Genomic DNA, 20,874 nt, shown 5'->3' on the forward strand with positions numbered 1-20,874 from the left:
ATCTCTTTATTTCTGGAGTGAATCCCCTTTTTTATACATCCCAGTATTCTGTTGGCTTTACTTGCAGCGGCTTGGCATTGCATGCCACTGCCAAGCCTGTTGTCTACCAGTACCCCCAAGTCTTTTTCCATCTTAGACTCACCCAGAGGTTCCCCCCCTAGTGAGTAGCTTGCTTTCTGGTTTTTGGCCCCCAAGTGCATTACTTTACATTTTTCAACATTAAACCTCATCTGCCATGTAGTTGCCCACCCCGTTATTTTGTTCAGGTCTGCTTGCAAGGTTTCCACATCCTGCATAGAAGATATTGGCATGCCTAGTTTAGTATCATCTGCAAATACCGAGATTGTACTAGATATCCCCTCCTCTAGATCATTTATGAATGAATTAAACAGGATTGGTCCCAGGACCGAACCCTGGGGGACCCCACTTTCCACACCCGCCCAATCCGAGTACTCCCCATTAATCATCACCCTCTGGACTCTCCCCTGGAGCCAGTTCTCTATCCAGGTACTCACCTTATGGTCCATACCTACCTTCCTTAGTTTGTACAGTAAGCGTTTGTGGGGAACGGTGTCAAAGGCCTTTGCGAAGTCCAGATACACCACATCCACCGGCTTACCTTTATCTAGGTGGCAGCTCACTTCATCGTAGAAGGTCAATAGATTGGTTTGGCAAGAACGATTTTTCATAAATCCATGCTGATTGCTACTAATAATACAGTTTTCATTACTAAAGTCTTGTATATGGTCCCTTAATATCCCCTCCAAAATCTTGCAGACTGCAGATGTTAGGCTGACCGGCCTATAGTTCCCCGGGATACACCTCGGCCCCTTTTTAAATATTGGTACCACGTTGGCTTTTTTCCAATCAGCTGGCACCATACCCGTCTGTAAACTATCCTTAAAGATCAAGAATAAGGGTCTGGCAATCACCTGGCTGAGCTCTTTAAGAACCCTCGGGTGCAAGCCATCCGGTCCCGGTGATTTATTTATGTTAAGTTTCTCTAGTTTAGTTCTAAGTCTATCTTCTGTTAGCCATGGCGGCACTTCCTGAGGTGTGTTGTTTTAGTTCGGCCTTACAAGCTAGGTTCGTGTAGCCCCCCGATTCTTTTGTGAAGACTGAAGAGAAGAAATGATTTAACACTTCCACCTTTTCTTTGTCCTCAGTGGCCATATTACCTTTTTCATCTTTTATGGGGCCAATGTGTCCTGGCCTCGCTTTCTTACTGTTTATATACTTAAAGAACTTCTTGGGGTTCTTTTTGCTCTCCTCCGCTATATGTCTCTCGTGTTCTATTTTAGCCGCCCTGATTTCGCCTTTACATTTCTTATTACACTCTTTGTAATGATTAAATGCTGCCAATGACCCCTCAGTCTTGTATTTTTTGAAGGCCTTTTCTTTAGCACTAGACCAGTCATGGATGGGGGTGGGTTGGGGGAGGTTTGGGCTGCTCCCTTCCACCTGTCTCCCATCCATCCATTAGCAGCCATGTGCCTCCATTGTGGAGACACTCAAATTAGAAAGTGTTAGGACTGCAGGTAACACAGAGTGCCGTGTAGTGCCCCTGCAGCTTACACATGCGCTTGCAAATGCGTGTCAACGAAACCTCTGTTCTTTATTTATATCACGAGACAGGTATACTTGGTTGGTGGCAGACTGGAGGGTGAGTACATCAGACTGGGGGCTGGCTGGCTTCCATGCACCTCTTTTAATCCTTTTCAACTTTCGTTTTTTCTGATACAGGCATGGAGACGCTGGGCATTACCTGCTGGTGTCTCACTTAAAGTCCCACATAGCCTACATTATTTATATATTTTTACATTGATATTTTTATTATATTTTTCTAAGGGCCGGTTCACATCAGAATGCAGTGCAGGAAAGAGGCATTTCCCGCACTGCCTCTAACCACACTGCCTTTGTGATCTGCATACAGGTGTCAGTGTATTTGTAATGCCACCCTAAATGCAGATCATAAACTCAATGTCTTTGCGGGTACCATATCGCATGGTTTCTACAGTACCATGCTGTTTGGTGCAGCGTGCTTTTTAAAAATAATGTATGCATTATTTTTTGGTGGTATTTAATCACTGATAGGTTTTTTTTTTGCAATATAAATGAAAAAAGAGCGAAAATGTTGGGGAAAAAACACTTTTTTTTTTTTTTTTGGTTTCTATTATAAAATTTTGCAAATAAGTAGTTTTTTTCATAAATGTGGGCCAAATTTTATACTGCTACATATCCTAGGTAAAAATAACCCAAATCAGTGGATATTATTTAGTCTGTGTGAAAGTTATAGAGTCTACAAGCTATGGTGCCAATCATTGAAACTTGATCACACTTGATGTACCAACGGCCTATCTCATTTCTCGAGGCCCTGAAATGTCAGGACAGTACAAATACCTTCCAAATGACCCCTTTTTGAAAAGTAGACATTCCAAGGTATTTAGTAGGAAGCATGAGGAGTTTTTTACGTATTTTTTTCCCACAATTCTTGGGAAAATTAAGAAATACGTTTTTTTTTTTTTTTTTTTTTTGTACACAAAATTTTCATAATAACAAGCTATTTCTCACACACAGCATATGCATGCTTGCAATTACATCCCAAAATACATACTGCTGCTACTCCTGAGTATGGCGATACCATATATGTGAGACCTTTACACAGCCTGGAAGAAAAAGAAAAAGAAAGAGAATTTTTGATTATTAGGAGCCCATTGAGGTTACTTTTGAGCCCGGTTGCGCCAGTCCTTTCATGTTTGTTTCTTTACACAGCCTGGCCACATACAGAGGCCTAACATTCAAGGAGCACCATCAGGTGTTCTAGGAGCATAACTTACACATATAATTTCCTAACGACCTATCAAACTTTTGAAGCCCCTGGAGCACTAGGACAATGGAAATGCCCACAAAATGACCCAATTTTGGAAAGCAAACACCCCAACGTATATTCCACAAGGCATGATGAGTCTTTTGAACATGTCATTTTTTTCCACAAATTTTAGGAAAATGTTTTGTTCATTGACAGACACAGCTGCTGATCTTCATAACCATTGGGATATACTGCCCCCGACAGGAGTAGGTAGAAAGAATCTGGCTATGCCTATGGACAATTACAGGGGGTATACTCCCTTTCTCTGCTATAGCTACTCAGTTTTTTTCTGCCTAGTCAGGAGTAAGGATCTCTGGTCTTGGCAAATGTTTTCCTAGGAGAAAAAATGCCTATCTAATATCAATTGCCGGACTGTGTAATCTAAATCCAGTGGTCGCTGGCTTGCGAGTTAAATGCTTTACGAGGTTGCATATGACCGGGTCTCAGCCTAAATTGCAGCATTCCGCCTGGCCGACAGCCCCCCCCCCTCCCATTTCGATGGCGAGGGGTTCTATCTGGAGTGGTGCCTGCCTGGTTTCTGGTATGGTCTTCCCCCTGGACGGTTTTGGGGTGGACACCTGGGTTCCCCCTCCTTTCTGTCAGGCACCCCCCTTTCACCTGTCCCCCAAATCTTACCCCCCTCCATTTATGTTGGGGTTGTGTGGGTGGTCTGGTCCACCTCCTGGGGTGGGGGCAGGGGGGTGCACCGCTGGTGACTGGACAATCGGCTGTGCGAGGGGGGTTGTACCTGGTGGAGGCTCCTGTCAGGGCCCCCTGTCCTGCCTGGGCCTGCCCTTGAGATTTAGGGATCCCTCCTGGCTCCTGCGGTGCCGTCATTTTGCTGGAGCACTGTGGGTGGCAATTTCGGTGGTGGCAGCCCCTCCTCATCTCCTGCTGCTGAGTCCTGGATCTTTTCACTTTCTGATTGCCGATCGTGGAGTGCAGATTATCCTGGTGGCTGCAGGTGCCTGTTTCTCCTGAGTGGTGAGTCTGGTGGGGTTCTCTCCCAATCTGCTGAGGATTGCTTGGTGCTTTGTGGCTGGCGAGCGGGTGGTGCTGCCAGCGCAGTGGGGGTTGTCCCTTTGCAGTGTGTTACACTTTTTGTGGGGTCCTCCTCTGGTGAATCATGAAGTCTTTGGAGCACATCTCCCCACCTGACCCCCCTGTCTGAGGCTGTGGGACTCCCTGGGTCCCAACCAGCCATCAATGAACTGATGGCTGTCCTGGAGTCCTTTGTGTCTCCAGTGGAGGTGGCTTTCGGGCGATGGAATAGCAAAAAGCGCCCCCCGCCTTCCCCTGCCTCATCTGTCTCATCAGATTCTGAATCTAATTCGGCCACCGCGGACGTGGATCATCCTGCTGGATCTGCAACCACGCGCCCAGAATCCTCAGACAGTGAGGATGATTCCTCCACATCGGCAACCACGCAACAAAAGGTGCTGGTGGAAGCACTGATTGTATCTGTGCGTGAGACCTTGAAGATGTAGGATGCAGCTATGACGGAGGTGCAGGTTCCCCTTGGCATTCTCAAGCCATCCAGAGCGGCAAAGGTGTTTTATTTTCTCCGCCTATTTTGACAGAATTGTTAGAGTGCGGATGACCAAAGCGTCCCCTGGGGTCCGTAAGCGATTTACTATGTGCTACCCCTGTGAGGAGTCCCTTATTAAAAAGTGGATTGTTCCACCGGTTTCCAGATTGAACAAGGCAATCATGATTCCGGTTGAAGAGTCCCCGGCCTTTAAGGATCCGGCTGACAAGAAGGCGGAGCCTTCACCTACAATATGTACACTCTGCCTGATTCGACACTGAGGCCGGTATTCACCATTGCCCTGGTGTCGCAAACTCTGATCGAGTGGGCTAAGCTTTTAGGCTGTGACCTGGAGGGAGAACAGCTCCCTCCTGACTTTGCTGATGCGGCTCCCCTAGTGGCTCGGCTCTCTGTTTCAGCAGTGGTCCTTTGGCGTGTCTTTTGGCTCAAATGTTGGTCTACGGACCAGACTTCTAAAAAAGGCCTTGACTGATCTCCCCTTTCAAGGGGATGGCCTGTTAGGAGCTACTCTGGATGACATCAATAAAGGTCTCACAGGGGGAAAGGGTACTTTTCTTCTGCAGGCTACTAAGGGCAAGAAACCTTGTCGTAGACGTGGGCCCTCCTCCTCGGCTCATAAGAAGCTTTTTCATCCCTCAGGGTCGACTGACAAGGGCTCTGAGCCTTTCAGGGCCTCCTCTGGAGGATCCAAACGAACCTGGTCTGGCAAGCAGAGAGCAGGCTTCTCCAGTCCCGTGGACAAGGCTCCTTCAGCATGAAGGTGCGCCCTTACCCGTATAGGGGGAGGGGGGTTGTCTTCGTTGGTTTCCGAACCCGTGGACTTCCCTGGTACAAGATAAGTGGGTCCACAAAGTCATTCGGTCCGGCTACAAGATCGAGTTTCACTCTTGTCCCCCGGTAAGATTCTTTCCTTCCAACTTACCTGGACCATTTAAAGGGTCTGTTTTAAGGGATGATTGTCCTTGTTCTGACTTTGAAATGATTTCGGGGTTTTTACTCAAACCTGTTTACAGTTCCCTGGAGGGAAGGCAAGGTGTGTCCAAACCTGGACCTCAAGGTGCTGAACTGCTTTGTGCGGGTGCAGAAGTTCAGGATAGAGTCCATTCTTACGGTGATGGCATCCCTGCATCAGGGGAATTTTCTTGCCTCTATCAACATCAAGGATACTTCGCTTCACATTCCAATATGTGCAGGTTATCAGAGCTTCCTTCACTTTGCCGTGAGAGAGGAGCATTATCAGTTTGTGGCATTATCCTTTGGTCTCACCTTTGCTCCTCGGGTCTTCACAAAAGTTTTAGCCCCGATGCTAGCAATGTTATGCCAATGGAGGATCGTAGTACTGGGCTACTTGAACAACCTCCTTCTGCGAGCAGAATCTCCTACTGCTTTGGTGGACAACCTGGAGATCACCATGCTAACTCTCTGGAGATAGCCAGCTTTCCAAAGTGGGCAGAACGTTTCGTTCCAGTCCTCTCCGCCGTACACATTCCAGGGTGGAAAACTAGCAGGCGGATTACCTCAGTCGATAGATGTTGGATCAAGGGAAGTGGTCCCTTCATCCGGAAGTCTTCCATCAGTTGTGTCTCTGGTGGGGCATCCCTGAGGTGGATCTGTTGGTGTCTCGGTTCAACAGAAAGGTGCAGAGGTTTGTGGCTCGCTCACAGGATCCTCTGGTAGATGCCACAGACGCGCTGGTGGCCCCATGGGGTCAGCATCTTCTGATTTACTCCTTCCCTCCTCTCAAGCTTCTGCCAAGACTTCTCGCAGGATTGAGGCAGAAGGGATTCTGGTCATCTTAGTGGCCCAGGACTGGCCTCGCCGGGCTTGATATGCCGATCTGGTGCGGCTGGTTGCCAACGTTCCTTGAAAGCTTCCACTCAGGGAGGATCTGCTGTCCCAAGGGCCAATCTTCCATCCTGCTTTACAGTCGCTGGTGTTGATGGCTTGGCTGTTGAACGCCAGGTGCTGAAGGATAGAGGTTTCTCAGAGTCGGTGATTCCAAAGCTGTTAAAAGCTAGGAAATCTACTTCTATGAAGATAGTTACATAGTTATATAGTTAGGCTGAAAAAAGACACAAGTCCATCCGGTTCAACCAAAAAAAACAAAAAACAGTATTGAAAACCCAACCATACAATCCCAAAAACACAATCCTATACCCATTGTTGATCCAGAGAAAGGCATAAATATTCCCCAGCAAAGCATGATCCAATTTGCTACAGCAGGGGAAAATAATTCCTTCCCGATCCCCCGAGAGACAATCCGATATTCCCTGGATCAACTTTACCTAAAAAAAAAAATGTAATACCCATTTATATTATGTACACCTAGGAAAGAATGCAGACCTTTTTTAAAGCAATCTAGTGAGCTAGCCAGAACCACCTCTGGAGGGCGTCTGTTCCACATTTTCACAGCTCTTACAGTGAAGAAACCTTTCCGTATTTGGAGACAAAATCTGTTTTCCCTTAGACGTAAAGAGTGCCCCCTTGTCCTCTGTGTTGACCTTAAAGTGAATAACTCAACACCAAGTTCACTATATGGACCCCTTATGTATTTATACATGTTGCTCATATCCCCCGTTGATCTCCTCTTCTCAAGAGAGAATAAATTCAGTTCCTCTAATCTTTTCTCATAGCTGAGGTCCTCCATGCCTCTTATCAGTTTGGTTGCCCTTCTCTGCACTTTCTCCAGGTCTCCCCGATATCCTTTTTAAGAACTAAAACACAAAGTCCCCTAAGGAGTGGGACTTTAAATGGCAATGACCAGGACTTGAGTGGTAAATATATTTAAATATTTGTATTAACAAGTTTTAACAAAATTACGTAGCAAAAGAACATAGTGTGATAAACAAACACTTAAAAACAAGTGGCCATAAAGTTACGTCTCAAGGGCTGGAGGTGGCTGAGATTTCCAAAAGAGACCAGACGCGTTTCGGTCAATTGCCTTTCTCAACGGTCCAAAAGGAACAAATCTCAGACTAAGGGTATGAAAACATATCAATCAATAACAAGTAATGGTGATGCATCCAATACATTTTATATAATATGCAATTACAAAATGTCTGTTGTACCAAAGCTGTGACTGTAATAGCTTTATGATCTACAATAAGATTTATTTATTTATTCACATTCAATATATATTACCACTTTATTGCCGTTTTTATTATTCAGGCTATGAACAATTAATTGTTCACCCCTGAATACTAGCAAGCGCTATATTAATTCCAATATTTTGGGGTTTTTAATTTCTCAATAACAAGTAATGGTGATGCATCCAATACATTTTATATAATATGCAATTACAAGATGTCTGTTGTACCAAATCCAGAGGGATGGAGCAGGAGGGGCCAGTAAATTTCCCATCTGTTGGTGTGCACCTCCTTCTTAACATCCCAGAAAAGTCTGGGAAGAATTGGTCACTCCTGAAGTGGAATAACTGCTTATGGGGCAGAAATGAATGGTTGACTAATGATCTTATTAAACATAGATGAAATTGTCTTATCATATATTAAGAATGGCACAAATTGGAGGGAAACCCCTTTGTTTAAAAAGTCAGGATGGTTTGAAGGCTGACAAATTGTTTTTATATAGTTTCCCCAATGTCCACCGAGGGGGCAAAATTGGGATTTAGTGAACACTGTGTAAGCCTCCATAAGGCTTCAGTGTCTGTCATCTATGAAAGAGTGCTTGAGAACAGCGACATCTATTTTACCACCTGCAACCTATTACCTGTCTAATTATGGAGTGCGAGCCGCCATTACATACTCTTCCTCCGGACACCCAGGTAAGTAATAGACCTACTTTGGACGCTGTTGTTTTTTCGCTCTGACTCTGCGGTATCCTGGATCTACTTTACTCCTTACTATTCCGCCCTTAGCTGCGCTTTTGGCTCAGTTTGGGGCAACATACCAGCGCTTCCTGATTCAATCTATGAACTCCTGTATTGACTTATCACTTGGGTTTCCTTTTCCTCTGCCTGCATGTCCGGGGTTAAACACTTGCCTTTCCCACTAATGTCACTGAATCCATACAATTACTAAATGGGTAGCACTTGGCAAACACTACAAAATTCTTTCCCTATGCCTTCTAGCTTGGTGACTCCTTCAGCACTTTCTACTACTTGTTTAATCCCTGTGGTTGTACTCCAACTATTTAGTACCGGGCCTCTTTTCCCTCTCAGGGATTCTCGTTACAGGGACCCTCCATTTCCAATACCTGTGTAAAATTTACCTCCACTGGGATTTTACAGACGGAGACACGCAATACAGTACGTATACCCATGGCCCCTTATTGCTCACCATAGAGACTCTCAACCGCCCTCCCATTTCCCTCCCCCCCCCCCCCATGCCTTTTATTTATCCCTAAATTGGAACAGACTTTCTTCACCTGCCCCTCCTCTTTCTCTCTAGACGCCCCCTGGTGTGGACTGATCCCTGGGATCCTTGTGGGAACCTTTTGGATAGGTGCGGCCATCCCTGCTGCTAAAACCTTCGTTACACTGTCCTACAAACACTGCCAATTTTTGGGTCCTTTGTTGGGCTTCCTCCAGGATGGAACAATAATATGCAAAACCATTTATATGGCAGAGTATACAACTAAATGATCAGGAGTATAGCAGCCCTCTGAGATACAGGTCCCCACCTGTTCTGTTTTAATAATACCTGTGGCCTTCCCCCCTTTTCATCTCATTTAGGACTCTCTTTTGTGGTACGTATCTTCACACTCAATACTTATACAGTGATACCTCGGTTCACGAACTTAATTCCTAAATTTGTTGTGAACCGAGGCACATTTTCCCATAGGGTTCAATGTAAATCCGGTTAATCCGTTCTGACCTTTTTTTGGTGGTTTTTGAAGCGCAAAAATATGAAACAAATTACAATACACAATAGTACAGTATAGTAATGTATAAAGAGAGAACACTAACCTTGCTTGAGATGACTTCTGGCATGGAGGAAGGCAGGTGGGAGGCTGTGAAATACAATACAGTAAGTACAGTATTGTACACAAGTACTGTACAGTATTGTACAGTACAGTAGTACAGTACTGTATGTGCTAAAAAGCACACTAAAAAGCAAAAAGTGTCTTCACAGTACTCGCAGTACTTCTTTCTGTGTCTCCTTCTCTCCACAATCTTCCTACAGGAAGTCGCGACCATGTGACAGCCTGGAAATAGCATTAAAATGGCCACGGCTCCTGTTCGTGAACCGAAGCGGAGTTCATGAACCGGAGCATATTTTTATGAACTTTTCTGTTCGTGAACAGAGTTGTTCGTGAACAGAAGCGTTCGTGAACCGAGGTATCACTGTATTGTGAATTATGTATATTACTGTCACAGCTTTGGTACAACAGACATCTTGTAATTGCATATTATATAAAATGTATTGGATGCATCACCATTACTTGTTATTGATTGATATGTTTTCATACCCTTAGTCTGAGATTTGTTCCTTTTGGACCGTTAAGAAAGGCAATTGACCGAAACGCGTCTGGTCTCTTTTGGAAATCTCAGCCACCTCCAGCCCTTGAGACGTAACTTTATGGCCACTTGTTTTTAAGTGTTTGTTTATCACACTATGTTCTTTTGCTACGTAATTTTGTTAAAACTTGTTAATAAAAATATTTAAATATATTTACCACTCAAGTCCTGGTCATTGCCTTTTAGAGTCCATTCACATTAGCGCGACTTGTCAGCCTGACAAGTCGCGGTCCATTGATTAGCACAGGACCCGTTCTAATAGGAGCGACACAAGTCGCTCCGACTTAGAAAAAGGGTCCTGTACTACTTTGGGGCGACCTCGGAGCGACTTGCATAGACTTCCATTATGTGAAGTCTCTGCAAGTCGTGCCGAAGTCGCGGTGCACAGCTGGTTTGAGCCTTGTCTCAACAGAAAAGTTCAGCGGTTTGTGGCCAGGTCTCGGGACGCCACAGACTCTCTGGTGGCTCCTTGGAGCCGATATCACCTGATTTTTGCCTTCCCTCCGCTCTTACTTCTGCAGAGGTTTCTTTGCCTGGTGGCAATGGAAGGCATTCCAGTTGTTCTGGCGGCACCAGACTGGCCTCGGCGGTCTTGGTACGCAGAACTTGTAAAACTGGTTGCGGATCCTCCATGGCGGCCTCCTCTATGGAAAGATCTGCTGTCTCAAGGACCGATCTTCCATCCTACTTTACGGTCGCTGGCTTTAAAGGCCTGGCTGTTGAAAGCAAGGTGATGAGAGATAGAGCTCTTTCCGACTCGGTGATTCCTACCCTTTTGAAGACCAGGAAATCGACATCTAGGAAAATCTATCATCGTACGTGAAAATCGTACATTTCATGGTGTGAAAAAGTTTTCTATAGCTAGGGTTTTGGCCTTTTTACAAAAAGGGGTTGAACAGCGTGAACAGCACTTGGCCTTGGGCACTATCAAGGGTCTGCTGTCTGCCTTGGCCATTTACTTCCAACGTCCATTGGCTACCAATAGCTTGAGTCACACTTTTATTCAAGGACGTCATCTGGCTCCGAGGAGGAGGTCTCCGTTACCTCCGTGGGATCTCAATCTGGTGTTGTCTGTTCTTCAAAAGCCTCCTTTTGAGAACATTAGGGAGATTTCTCTGCTTTCCTTGTCGCAGAAGGTTGCCTTCTTAGTGGCTATTACTTCTGCTCGCAGAGTATCTGAGTTGGCGGCGCTGTCCTGTCATTCGCCTTATTTGGTGGTCCACATGGATAAAGTGGTCCTCCGACCTAATCCGTCTTTTCTACCTAAGGTGGTGTCAGATTTTCACCTTAATGTGGACATCGTGTTGCCTTCCATATAGCCTAAGCATCCCAAGGAATTTGCCTTGCATTCTCTGGATGTGGTCTGGGCGATAAGAGTTTATCTGATGGTCCTTCAGAAAAGCGGACTCTTTGTTCTTATAGAAGGCCCTCGAAAAAGGTTTGGCTTGCGTCTGCTGCGACCATATGAAGATGGATCAGGTAGACAGTTGTTCAGGCTTATTCCATCAAGGGTCCGGTTTCTCCTTTCCCTGTAAAGGCACATTCTACTAAAGCATTGAGTGGCTCTTGGGCTTTTCGCCATCAGGCCTCGGTTCTGCAAGTTTGTAAGGCAGCAACTTGGTCGTCTGTGCATACTTTTACTAAATTCTACAAGGTAGATTTGTTGGCATCTTTGGATGCCTCTTTTGGCTGCAAGGTTTTTCAGGCTGCTGTTTCGTAAGAGAATGTTTTTTGTTTCTCTTAGGGGTCTTTACCTGGGTGAACTCCTGTTATTTGGTTTAGCTTCATGTTACCCGGTTGGGGTAAGTTTTTAGCCTTTTGGAATTTACGTTACTTTCCGGTTGCTTTCTTTCCATCCCTCATGCCTACAATGCTTTGGGACATCCCATTCAGCTGATGAAGATCAGGCTGTGTCTGTCGATGGACGATAGAGAAAATAAGATTTTTGTAAGATCTTACCGTAAAATCTTTCTATGAAGTCCATCGACAGACCCGGCACCCGCCCCTCTTATTTGTGGATGTTTTTTTTCTTCACTGCTTCCAACTAAACTGGTTTGCTGCGTGTGAGTGGGTTATGCCTGCGGGGACAGCCCCATAGGCATGTACATTTCACATTTTTGCACTGCCTAGACTAATCCTGCAGGGGGCAGCATAACTCATTCAGCTAATGACGATCAGGCTGTGTCTGTCGATGGACTTCAGAGAAAAGGATTTCACGGTAAGATCTTAAAAAAAAAAAAAATTTTTTTTATTGATCTTCTGTAATATTCAAATTTTCTGAGATACTGAATTATGGGTTTTCACTAGCTGTAAGCCATACTCAAAATTAAAAGAAAGAACTGATTGAAATATAGCACTCTATGTATAACGCATCTATATAAAATCTATACATTTCACTTTTTGAATTGAATTACTGAAATAAATTAACGTTTTGCTGATATTCAAAATTTATGAGATGCACCTGTATGTATTACATCCATACATGTCTGTGTCCATAGAAAACACACCTGGCTCTGTTTAATTCTGAATGAGCAATGGTCAGTCTTGAGGAACATCCTGCATAGCAAAGAGGCCCTTTTTCCCTTTCCAAGGAGATTTTTTGGCAAGATGAGATAGTGTTATGGTTAAAATATGTAGAATCATCTGGTAGTTGTCTCTTTGCATGAATTAAAGCCAACGAGAACAAAAGAATGCATTTGTACAGTGCCTTGAAAAAGTATTCATACCCCTTGAAATTTTCCACATTTTATCACGTTACAACCAAAAGCATATATGTATTTTATGGGGAGTTTGTGATAGATCGACCGACACAAAGTGGCACAGAATTGTGAAGTTTAAGGAAAACGATAAATGGTTTTCAAAATGTTGTTGTACAAATATCTAAAAAGTGTGGTGTGCAGTTGTTTTCAGCCCACTTGAGTCAATACTTTGTAGAACAACTTTTCGCTGCAACTACAGCTACAAGTTTTTTTGGGTATGTCTCTACCACATTTGCACATCTAGAGAGTGAAATTTTTGCCCATTCTTCTTTGCAAAATGACTCGAGCTCTATCAGATTGGATAGAGATCGTCTGTGAACAGAAATTTTCAATTGGATTTAGGTCTGGACTTTGACTGGGCCATTCTAACACATGAATATGCTTTGATCTAAACCATTCCATTGTAGCTCTGGCTGTATGTTTATGGTTGTTGTCCTGCTGGAAGGTGAACCTCTGCCCCTTACTAACAGGTTTTTTTCTAAAATTGCCCTGTATTTGGCTCCATCCATCTTCCCTTTCAGCTCTGACCAGCCTCCCTGTCCCTGCTGAAAAAAAAGCATCCCCACAACATGATGCTGCCACCACCATGTTTATGGTGGGATGGTGAAGGGATGGTGCGTTAAGGGTGATGTGCAGTGTTATTTCCCCCCCCCCCCCCCCACACATAGCGTTTTGCTTTTAGGCCAACAAGTTAAATTATGGTCTCATCTGACTAGAGCACCTTCTTCACATGTTTGCCACATCCCCACCTTCTTCACATGTTTGCCACATCCCCCACATGGCTTCTCACAAACTGCAAATGGGACTTCTTATGGCTTTCTTTCCACTCTTTCATAAAGGCCAGATTTGTGGAGTGCACAATTAATAGTTGTCCTGTGGACAGATCCTCCCACCTGAGTCGTGGATCTTTGCAGCTCCTCCAGAGTTACCATGGGCCTCTTGGCTGCTTCTCTGATTAATGTTCTCCTTGCCTGGCCTGTCAGTTTGGGTGAACAGCCTTGTCTTGGTAGGTTTGCAGTTGTGCCGTGCTCTTTCCATTTTTGGATGATCGATTGAACAGTGTTCCGTGATATGTTCAAAGCTTGGGATATTTTTTTATAGATGATCGATTGAACAGTGCTCCGTGATATGTTCAAAGCTTGGGATATTTTTTTATAACCTAACCCTGCTCTAAACAACTTTATCTCTGACCTGTCTGGTGTGTTGCTTTGCCTTCATGATGCTGTTTGCTCACTAAGGTTCTCTAACAAACCTCTGAGGGCTTCACAGAACAGCTGTATTTGTACTGAAATTAAAATAAACACGGGAGGACTCTACTAATTAGGCGACTTCTGAGGCTCTACTAATTAGGCGACTTCTGAAGGCAATTGGTTCCACTAGATGTTAGTCCAGGGTATCAGAGTAAAGGGGTCAGAATACAAATGCACGCCACACTGAGATATTTATTTGTAAAAAAAAATTTGAAAACCATTTGTCATTTCCCTCCACTTCACACTTATGTGCCACTTTGTGTTGTTCTATGCCATAAAAACCCAATGAAATACATTAACAGTTTTGGTTGTAACACAACAAAATGTGGAAAATGTCAAGGGGTATGAATACTTTTTCAAGGCACTGGATATTCTCCTTTTTTTTTTTCTCCCCTGCCTTAAGATCCTTAACTGATAATTCCCTGTTTAAATTTAGATAAGCCATTATAGCAGTAGTACACTGCTCAAAAAAAAAAAATTAAAGGAACACTTCCTAATCAGAGTATAGCATCAAGTCAATTAAACTCTTGGGATATTGATCTGGTCAGTTAAGTAGCAGAGGAGGTTTTTAATCAGTTTCAGTTGCTTTGGTGTTAATGGAATTAACAGAGGCACTAGATGGGCAACAATGAGACAACCTCCAAAACAGAATAGCTTTACAGGTGGAGGCCACTGAAAAATTTTCGGTACTCATTTTTTCTGACTATTTTTCACTAGTTTTGCATGTGGCTAGGGCCAGTCTCACTACTGGTAGCATAAGGCAATGCCTGGACCCTATAGAGGTTGCACATGCATTCCAACTCCTCCATGATGGCACATCAATACGTGCCATTGCCAGAAGGTTTGCTGTGTCTCCCACAACAGTCTAAAGACGATGGAGGAGATTCCAGGAGACAGGTAGTTACTCTAGGAGAAGCTGGACAGGGCCAAAGAAGGTCCTTAACCCATCAGCAGGACCAGTATCTGCTCCTTTGTGCAAGAAGAAACAGGTTTAGCACTGCTAGAGCCCTACAAATTTACCTCCAGCATGCCACTGGTGTGAATTTCTCTGACCAAACAATCAGAAACAGACTTTGAGGATGGCCTGAGGGCCCAACATCCTCTAGTGGGCCCTGTGCTCACTGCCCGACACCATGGAACTTGATTGGCATTTGCCATTGAACACCAGAATTGGCAGGTCCGCCACTGGTGCCCTGTGCTTTTCACAGATGAGAGCAGGTTCACCCTGAGCACGTGTGACAGACGTGAAAGGGTCTGGAGAAGCCGTGGAGAACGTTATGCTGCCTGTAACATTGTTCAGCATGTCTGGTTTGGTGGTGGGTCAGCGATGGTCTGGGGAGGCATATCCATGGAGGGACACATAGACCTCTACAGGCTACACAATGGCACCTTGACTGCCATCAGGTATTGGGATGAAATCTTTGGACCCATTGTCAGACCCTACGCGGGTTCAGTGAGTCCTGGGTTCTTCCTGGTGCACGACAATGCCTTGCCTCAGGTGGTGGGAGTATGCAACCAGTTTCTGGAGGATGAAGGAATTGATACCATTGAATGGCCCCCACGCTCGCCTGATCTAAAGCCAATAGAACACCTCTGGGACATTGTTTTGGTCCATCTGGTGCCACCTGGTTGCACCTCAGTCTGTTCAGCAGTTTGATGCCCTGGTCCAGATCTGGGAGGAAATATCCCAGGACACCATCCATCATCTCATTAGGAGCATGCCCTGATGTTGTCAGGCATGCATACAAGCACATGGGGGCCATACAAACTACTGAGTACCATTTTGAGTTGGACTAGCCTTCTGCATCATTTTTTCACTTAGATTTTCAGGGTATCTTTGAAATCAGCCCTCTGTAAGTTGTTAAATTTCATTTCCATCAAACGATGTTGCATCCTTTCGTTCCTAACACATTACCCAGTTCATATCAGTATAGATATCCAGCATGTTATTTTTCCCCATTGAGATCCGATTGTTTTCAAAGTGTTCCTTTAATTTTTTGAACAGTGTGTGTAGATAGATAGATGGATATAGATGTGGGGGAATCTATAATCATGAGCATATTAATAAAATTAAATATTCCTAGGGCAAGAAACACAAGGATATTGCTGAGAACTCCATATTCTGTGCTACACTCTCCCTGTATGTTATGCTCCTAATTACTTTTTGTAGAGGTATTGATCCAGTATTAACAAGGAAATAAGAATTTATCTACAAACTTAGCACTATTGCCATGGGTGCAAAGAAAAACAAATTTGCAGTTTTGAAGAAAAATCACTCACGGTGGTTTTTGAAACGGCATTTAGTGCTTGCATTCTAAAATCGATTTTGTAATCATTATATATACCGTATGTGTTATTGTGTCACAAAACTGGTGTTCTAATTTGAAGCATATGCTAGGTCAAAAGATCTCTGCAATGCGTTTACCCACATTTTATCCCTATATAGATAATGAAAGTTCAGAAACACACCTGTTGATCTGCCTAAAATTCCCTTGGCTTCTCATTTTCTCTTTTTGAATAACACCACATGCTTGTTTTTGGACTGAAATTACAAGAATTGGTCTCAACCCTACCCAGTCATTGTTACATTTCTAAATCCTGCCCATTATCCTCACACCCAGAGCATTAGGGACTAAATTTCCTTTTAGTTTAGGATTAGAACTGGGAGGACTCCTTTCAATGGACTTTAAATGGTGCTATATAAATCCTGTATAATAATACCAACCATTTGCACAGCTTTTTATTATATAAAGGGAGACAGTACAGTTACAATACAATAAAGTACAAAAGCTTAAGAGTGTCCTGCCTGTATGAGCATATAATCTAATAAGATGGGAACAGTGGTACAAAAGGTGATAACTGTGAGAGATGATCTGATGGAAGAGTTAAAAGTTCAGTTGTTAGGTGGAGGTGAGATAGGCTTCCCTAAAGGTGGCCAAAATGTTTTATTTGAAAGACCAAAAGGGAGAAAATAAAGCTGGCTATACAAAGTTAGCAGATTCCTTCATCCACACAAATGAAGTAGATGAAAGAATCCTTTCTGCCAGTGCATTGTATTTTGACACTTGCGCCAAGTTTTGCAGCATGTCCCTTTGTCAAGCACGGATGGCCACACACTTATTGAACTTCCATAGGTCCCTGCTGAACTTCCATCAATGTGTAGCCTGTTTTAAGAGAAGTTGATTGTTGGGGTTTAAATACACTTTAAGAGTTACCTTAATAAAAGCTGTTTAGGAAATCTATCCATTGTGCTCAAGCTGTTAAGTCACATTTACCGACAGTTGAGATATGGCAGGTAAGGATTTACTGTAATACATACGTAGCATATGTTGCCCTCGGGTATTAGCACAATTTAAGCTAGAGCAATAGAGCCTGAACAAGTATACATGTCATCTTTGGTCAAAACTATTTACATAATTTAAATGCACTTTTTACACATTTTAGCATTTTTAATGCACCAATGTATACTGTTGTTTGTGTGCATGTGGCATGATATCAACAAATTGTGCTTTGTTTTTTTTGTTTTGTTTTTTTCCTCCTTTCGTTAATAACCATTATTGTATGTAAGCTTTGTTTTATTTTTTTATTTATTTTTTTGCACAAGCTTAATTACATTATTTATTTTTGGCTAGCAGAGGAGGCAGGAAGACGAGTACTACAACCGTTTGGAAGCAGAGAGGCGCAGGCAACATGAGGAGGCAGAGCGGAGATTACTAGAGCCTGAAGAGCCTGGTCTGTACAGACCTCCACTCCCAAGGGAATATGAGCTCCCATCCCCACCCCTCCTGTCTAACGCTCCGCCTCCCCCACCTCAGCGAAACACCTCTTACCTCAAAACACAAGCTCTGTCACCTGACACGGTTTACACTGCCAAGTTTGTTGCATACACTGATGATGAGGAAGACACAAACCTAGCAGGTCAGGATAAGTACTCCAGCACAAGAAAGTCTTATGGTGACCTCCCTCCAGCTTCACATAAGCCACAGCTGCCTGCTGCACGCCAGCCTCGTCCTGTGTCCGATGGCATCTTTCTTTCAAACTCATTCCAGCCACCTACAGCCAATGCCAACAGTACTGGTAGCAAAACAGGCCTGGCCCCTCCCATAGCAAATAAGCCAGGTTTTCTTCACCAAAGCATCTCTAAAGGTACTGTTAAAAAAAAATGTGTGACTAGTTGGAATACACCTCCTAACTCTTACACCTTGGTGATTTTTAGATGGAAGTCTATCCTCTAATTTGTGATTTTTCCCTCTCCACCACTATTTGGTGAATGATCAAACACTTCAATTACCCTTTCCAATCAGTTTTTCAATTCCGTTTTCCTCTCCTTATTCCACTTAAGTGTTGTCTTTTTTTCCTCTTGGGTCTTAGCGAGAAAAAACTTGATCAAATTGAAGTACTGTTGGTTTTGGCTACCATGCTTTGCTTCTTCATATATTTCATTTAGGTTTGCTGTACATTTTTGTACTGCATGTACTTCTTATGTGTGCTTTTTATTTTTATTTTTTTCTTTTCAAGTTAGGTCAGTCCAACCGGGAAGAGATATTGTAGGTTCAAAGGTTCAGTATAATGAGCCTCCATAGGTCTCAGATACTAGTCTAGGGAGAGTGCTTTAACTTCACACCAGGCTATTCTGAGGATTGTGAATAATTGCAAACCCTACATTCCAGTCCAAAGCACTGGCAAACCTTCCTAGGGAACCATACTCTAAACTATAGGCGTTCTACTTTAAGCCTAAATTGGGCTCCTGATACTGACATTGCTGTATATCAAAACACACATCTTCTCACTTCTGTGCTGCATCTGTTTAGAGTAGAGATGTAGTATCACATCATCTAAACAAAAGAATATCCATCCATACACTAGCTGTTATGTCTCATGGTGGGGGCTGAGCCAGTAGTCCATCTATTGTTGTAAGCAAAAAGTGAAACCTATTAAAGCTGGGCACACAGTTAGTTTTTTTTCTTTCTACATAAGCGATGTGGATGCAGGAATCTTCCCCACTGGGACATTGTATTACAACAGTGGGAACACCCTGCTGTCAGAATTCCCTGACTAGCACTACTGCTGATTGAAGGTGTTTTTCCAGCAGTCCCGTTCCACAGAAGCCAGTCTGACAAATGGCTTCTGTCAATTTGGGAGGGTTACATACAGAACGAAATTCATTTGATCTGTGTATACCCAGTTTAGGTAATGCATACATAATACATGCTTTCAGGTTTTAGCAATGCATTTATTTTTATTATATGTGTCTATATGCACAGACCAGTAAAATATAGGTTTTAGATGTAATGAACGACAGACACAAAAATTTCCATGATCATGTACTCTAAACATTTTAGGAGAATAAAAATAGAGGCAGAAAATGTTTCTAAGCAAGATGAGATTTACTGTTAGATCAGTAACATTACAGACATGGTGGGCAGCAGGTAGTGGCAGCTAAAGAAACATAATCAAGAACATATTCAGAAGGGTCTACAAACCCCCTTTATTTGTTTAATGCTCCAGAGTCCCAAGTGACTCAAAGCTGTGTAGACCAAAAACAATGTCGAACCACTGATAAATGGACCACCACGGAGAATCCAACATAAACTCCAACTTATTTTATGAAAATATAGTCATCCATAAAGTCAAAACCTCTCCTTTTGTTTTGGGTAGGAAAAACTAGGGAGATAAAACGAACAGTTATCACATTGCTATGTTGTTTTCAATTATTCAGTTTGTATATGTAGCAATAAATCCCTTTTTTTCATGGAACACCATTCATATATTCTGGGCAAGCACTTATTTCCAGCAACATACTCTTGTTTGACAGTAAAACATTATTTAATTCTAAGCTTAAAGTTTCACATTCTTTTTGTACACAGTATTTCATAGGGCAAGCATAGCGCCTCACCTGTTGTAACAATATCCAAAAGATACCCATGTGCAGTTCAGTCATATTCTGATTTAGAAGAATTCGTTTTGTAGCGTAAAGGTTTACCATGGTAAAAACATACCATGTGATTATCCACACAGTTTCTTGTAGATTAAAAGAATACTTTTTAGGAAATTAAAGGAAATGTCAGGAGAGATCTACATGACTTTGCTGTCATTCTAAAAAAAAAAAAAAAAAACAAATAAATAAAAAAGGTTAGCTGCAGGATGTCACCCTGATACATTGACATCGACACATTGTTTTTTTGATCAGAATAGGAATAGGGCAAATAAAATCAGAACTGATCTCTGCACTTGTTTTAGCTGGAGCCTTCCATGTATTTAAAGGTACTTTATCTTGTGAGAATCATGAAAGTTGCCATCGCTGAACTCGTCTGTGTAGAATGCCTATTTCCTGGCTGGCATGCTAAAGCTTTGGATTCAAAGTTTTCTGATTTGCTTACCTGAAACAAGTAGAGATATGAAATTCTGACACTCATTCACAGCATGCTTATTCTAGGACTGTCAAAATACTAATGGCACTTTTCCACTGCAAGTACCGGCTAGTACCGGCTCGGCTCTACTCGGCCCTGCTTGGCCCGGTTTGCTTTTCCACTGCGGTACCGCATGGTATAGTGTCGGAACGGTTCGGTACGGTATAGGTTTGCTTTTCCACTAAAGTAGTACTAAAGTTAAGTGGGTGGGATAACACCGCGGTGGGTGTGATTCTCTGACCAATCAGTGGCTAGTAGTGACTGCATGCAAATGATTGTGGGATATGGTACCAGTTTGGTACCTGTTGGAACCACAATCGAATAGGTACTGTTTTTTTCACAGCCGTACCGTACCGTTCGGTTCCATGCAGTGGAAAAGCAAACCTATACCGTACCGTACCGAACCGTTCCGACCCTATACCATGCGGTACCGCAGTGGAAAAGCACAAAAGCGTGCCGAGCCGGTACGGTTCTATGCAGTGGAAAAGCGCCATTAGAGGACCATGCAGTAAAATGCAAGCTCCACTCAATTTGCCTGATCCCACCTCTTTACACATCACT

General features: G+C 43.3%; 1 protein-coding gene across 12 annotated transcripts in view; it reads left to right on the forward strand.

Moving 5' to 3' along the window:
- Nucleotides 1–20,874, forward strand: part of AFDN (afadin, adherens junction formation factor) — a 438,519-nt gene that overhangs the window by 411,384 nt on the left and 6,261 nt on the right. For 7 of the 12 annotated variants that reach the window (XM_082249806.1, XM_082249812.1, XM_082249811.1 and 4 more), the window contains one exon: nucleotides 17,539–18,049. The exons of 1 other annotated variant lie outside the window; for it this stretch is intronic. In XM_082249806.1, coding sequence (XP_082105932.1) covers nucleotides 17,539–18,049 — 511 coding nt within the window. The remainder of the gene's footprint in view (nucleotides 1–17,538; nucleotides 18,050–20,874) is intronic. 4 more of the 12 variants (XM_082249815.1, XM_082249816.1, XM_082249817.1 and 1 more) reach the window with 2 other exon arrangements.

Source organism: Pelophylax lessonae (genome assembly GCF_965119305.1).
Source record: "Pelophylax lessonae genome assembly, chromosome: 3".
NCBI classification, from domain to species: domain Eukaryota; kingdom Metazoa; phylum Chordata; class Amphibia; order Anura; family Ranidae; genus Pelophylax; species Pelophylax lessonae.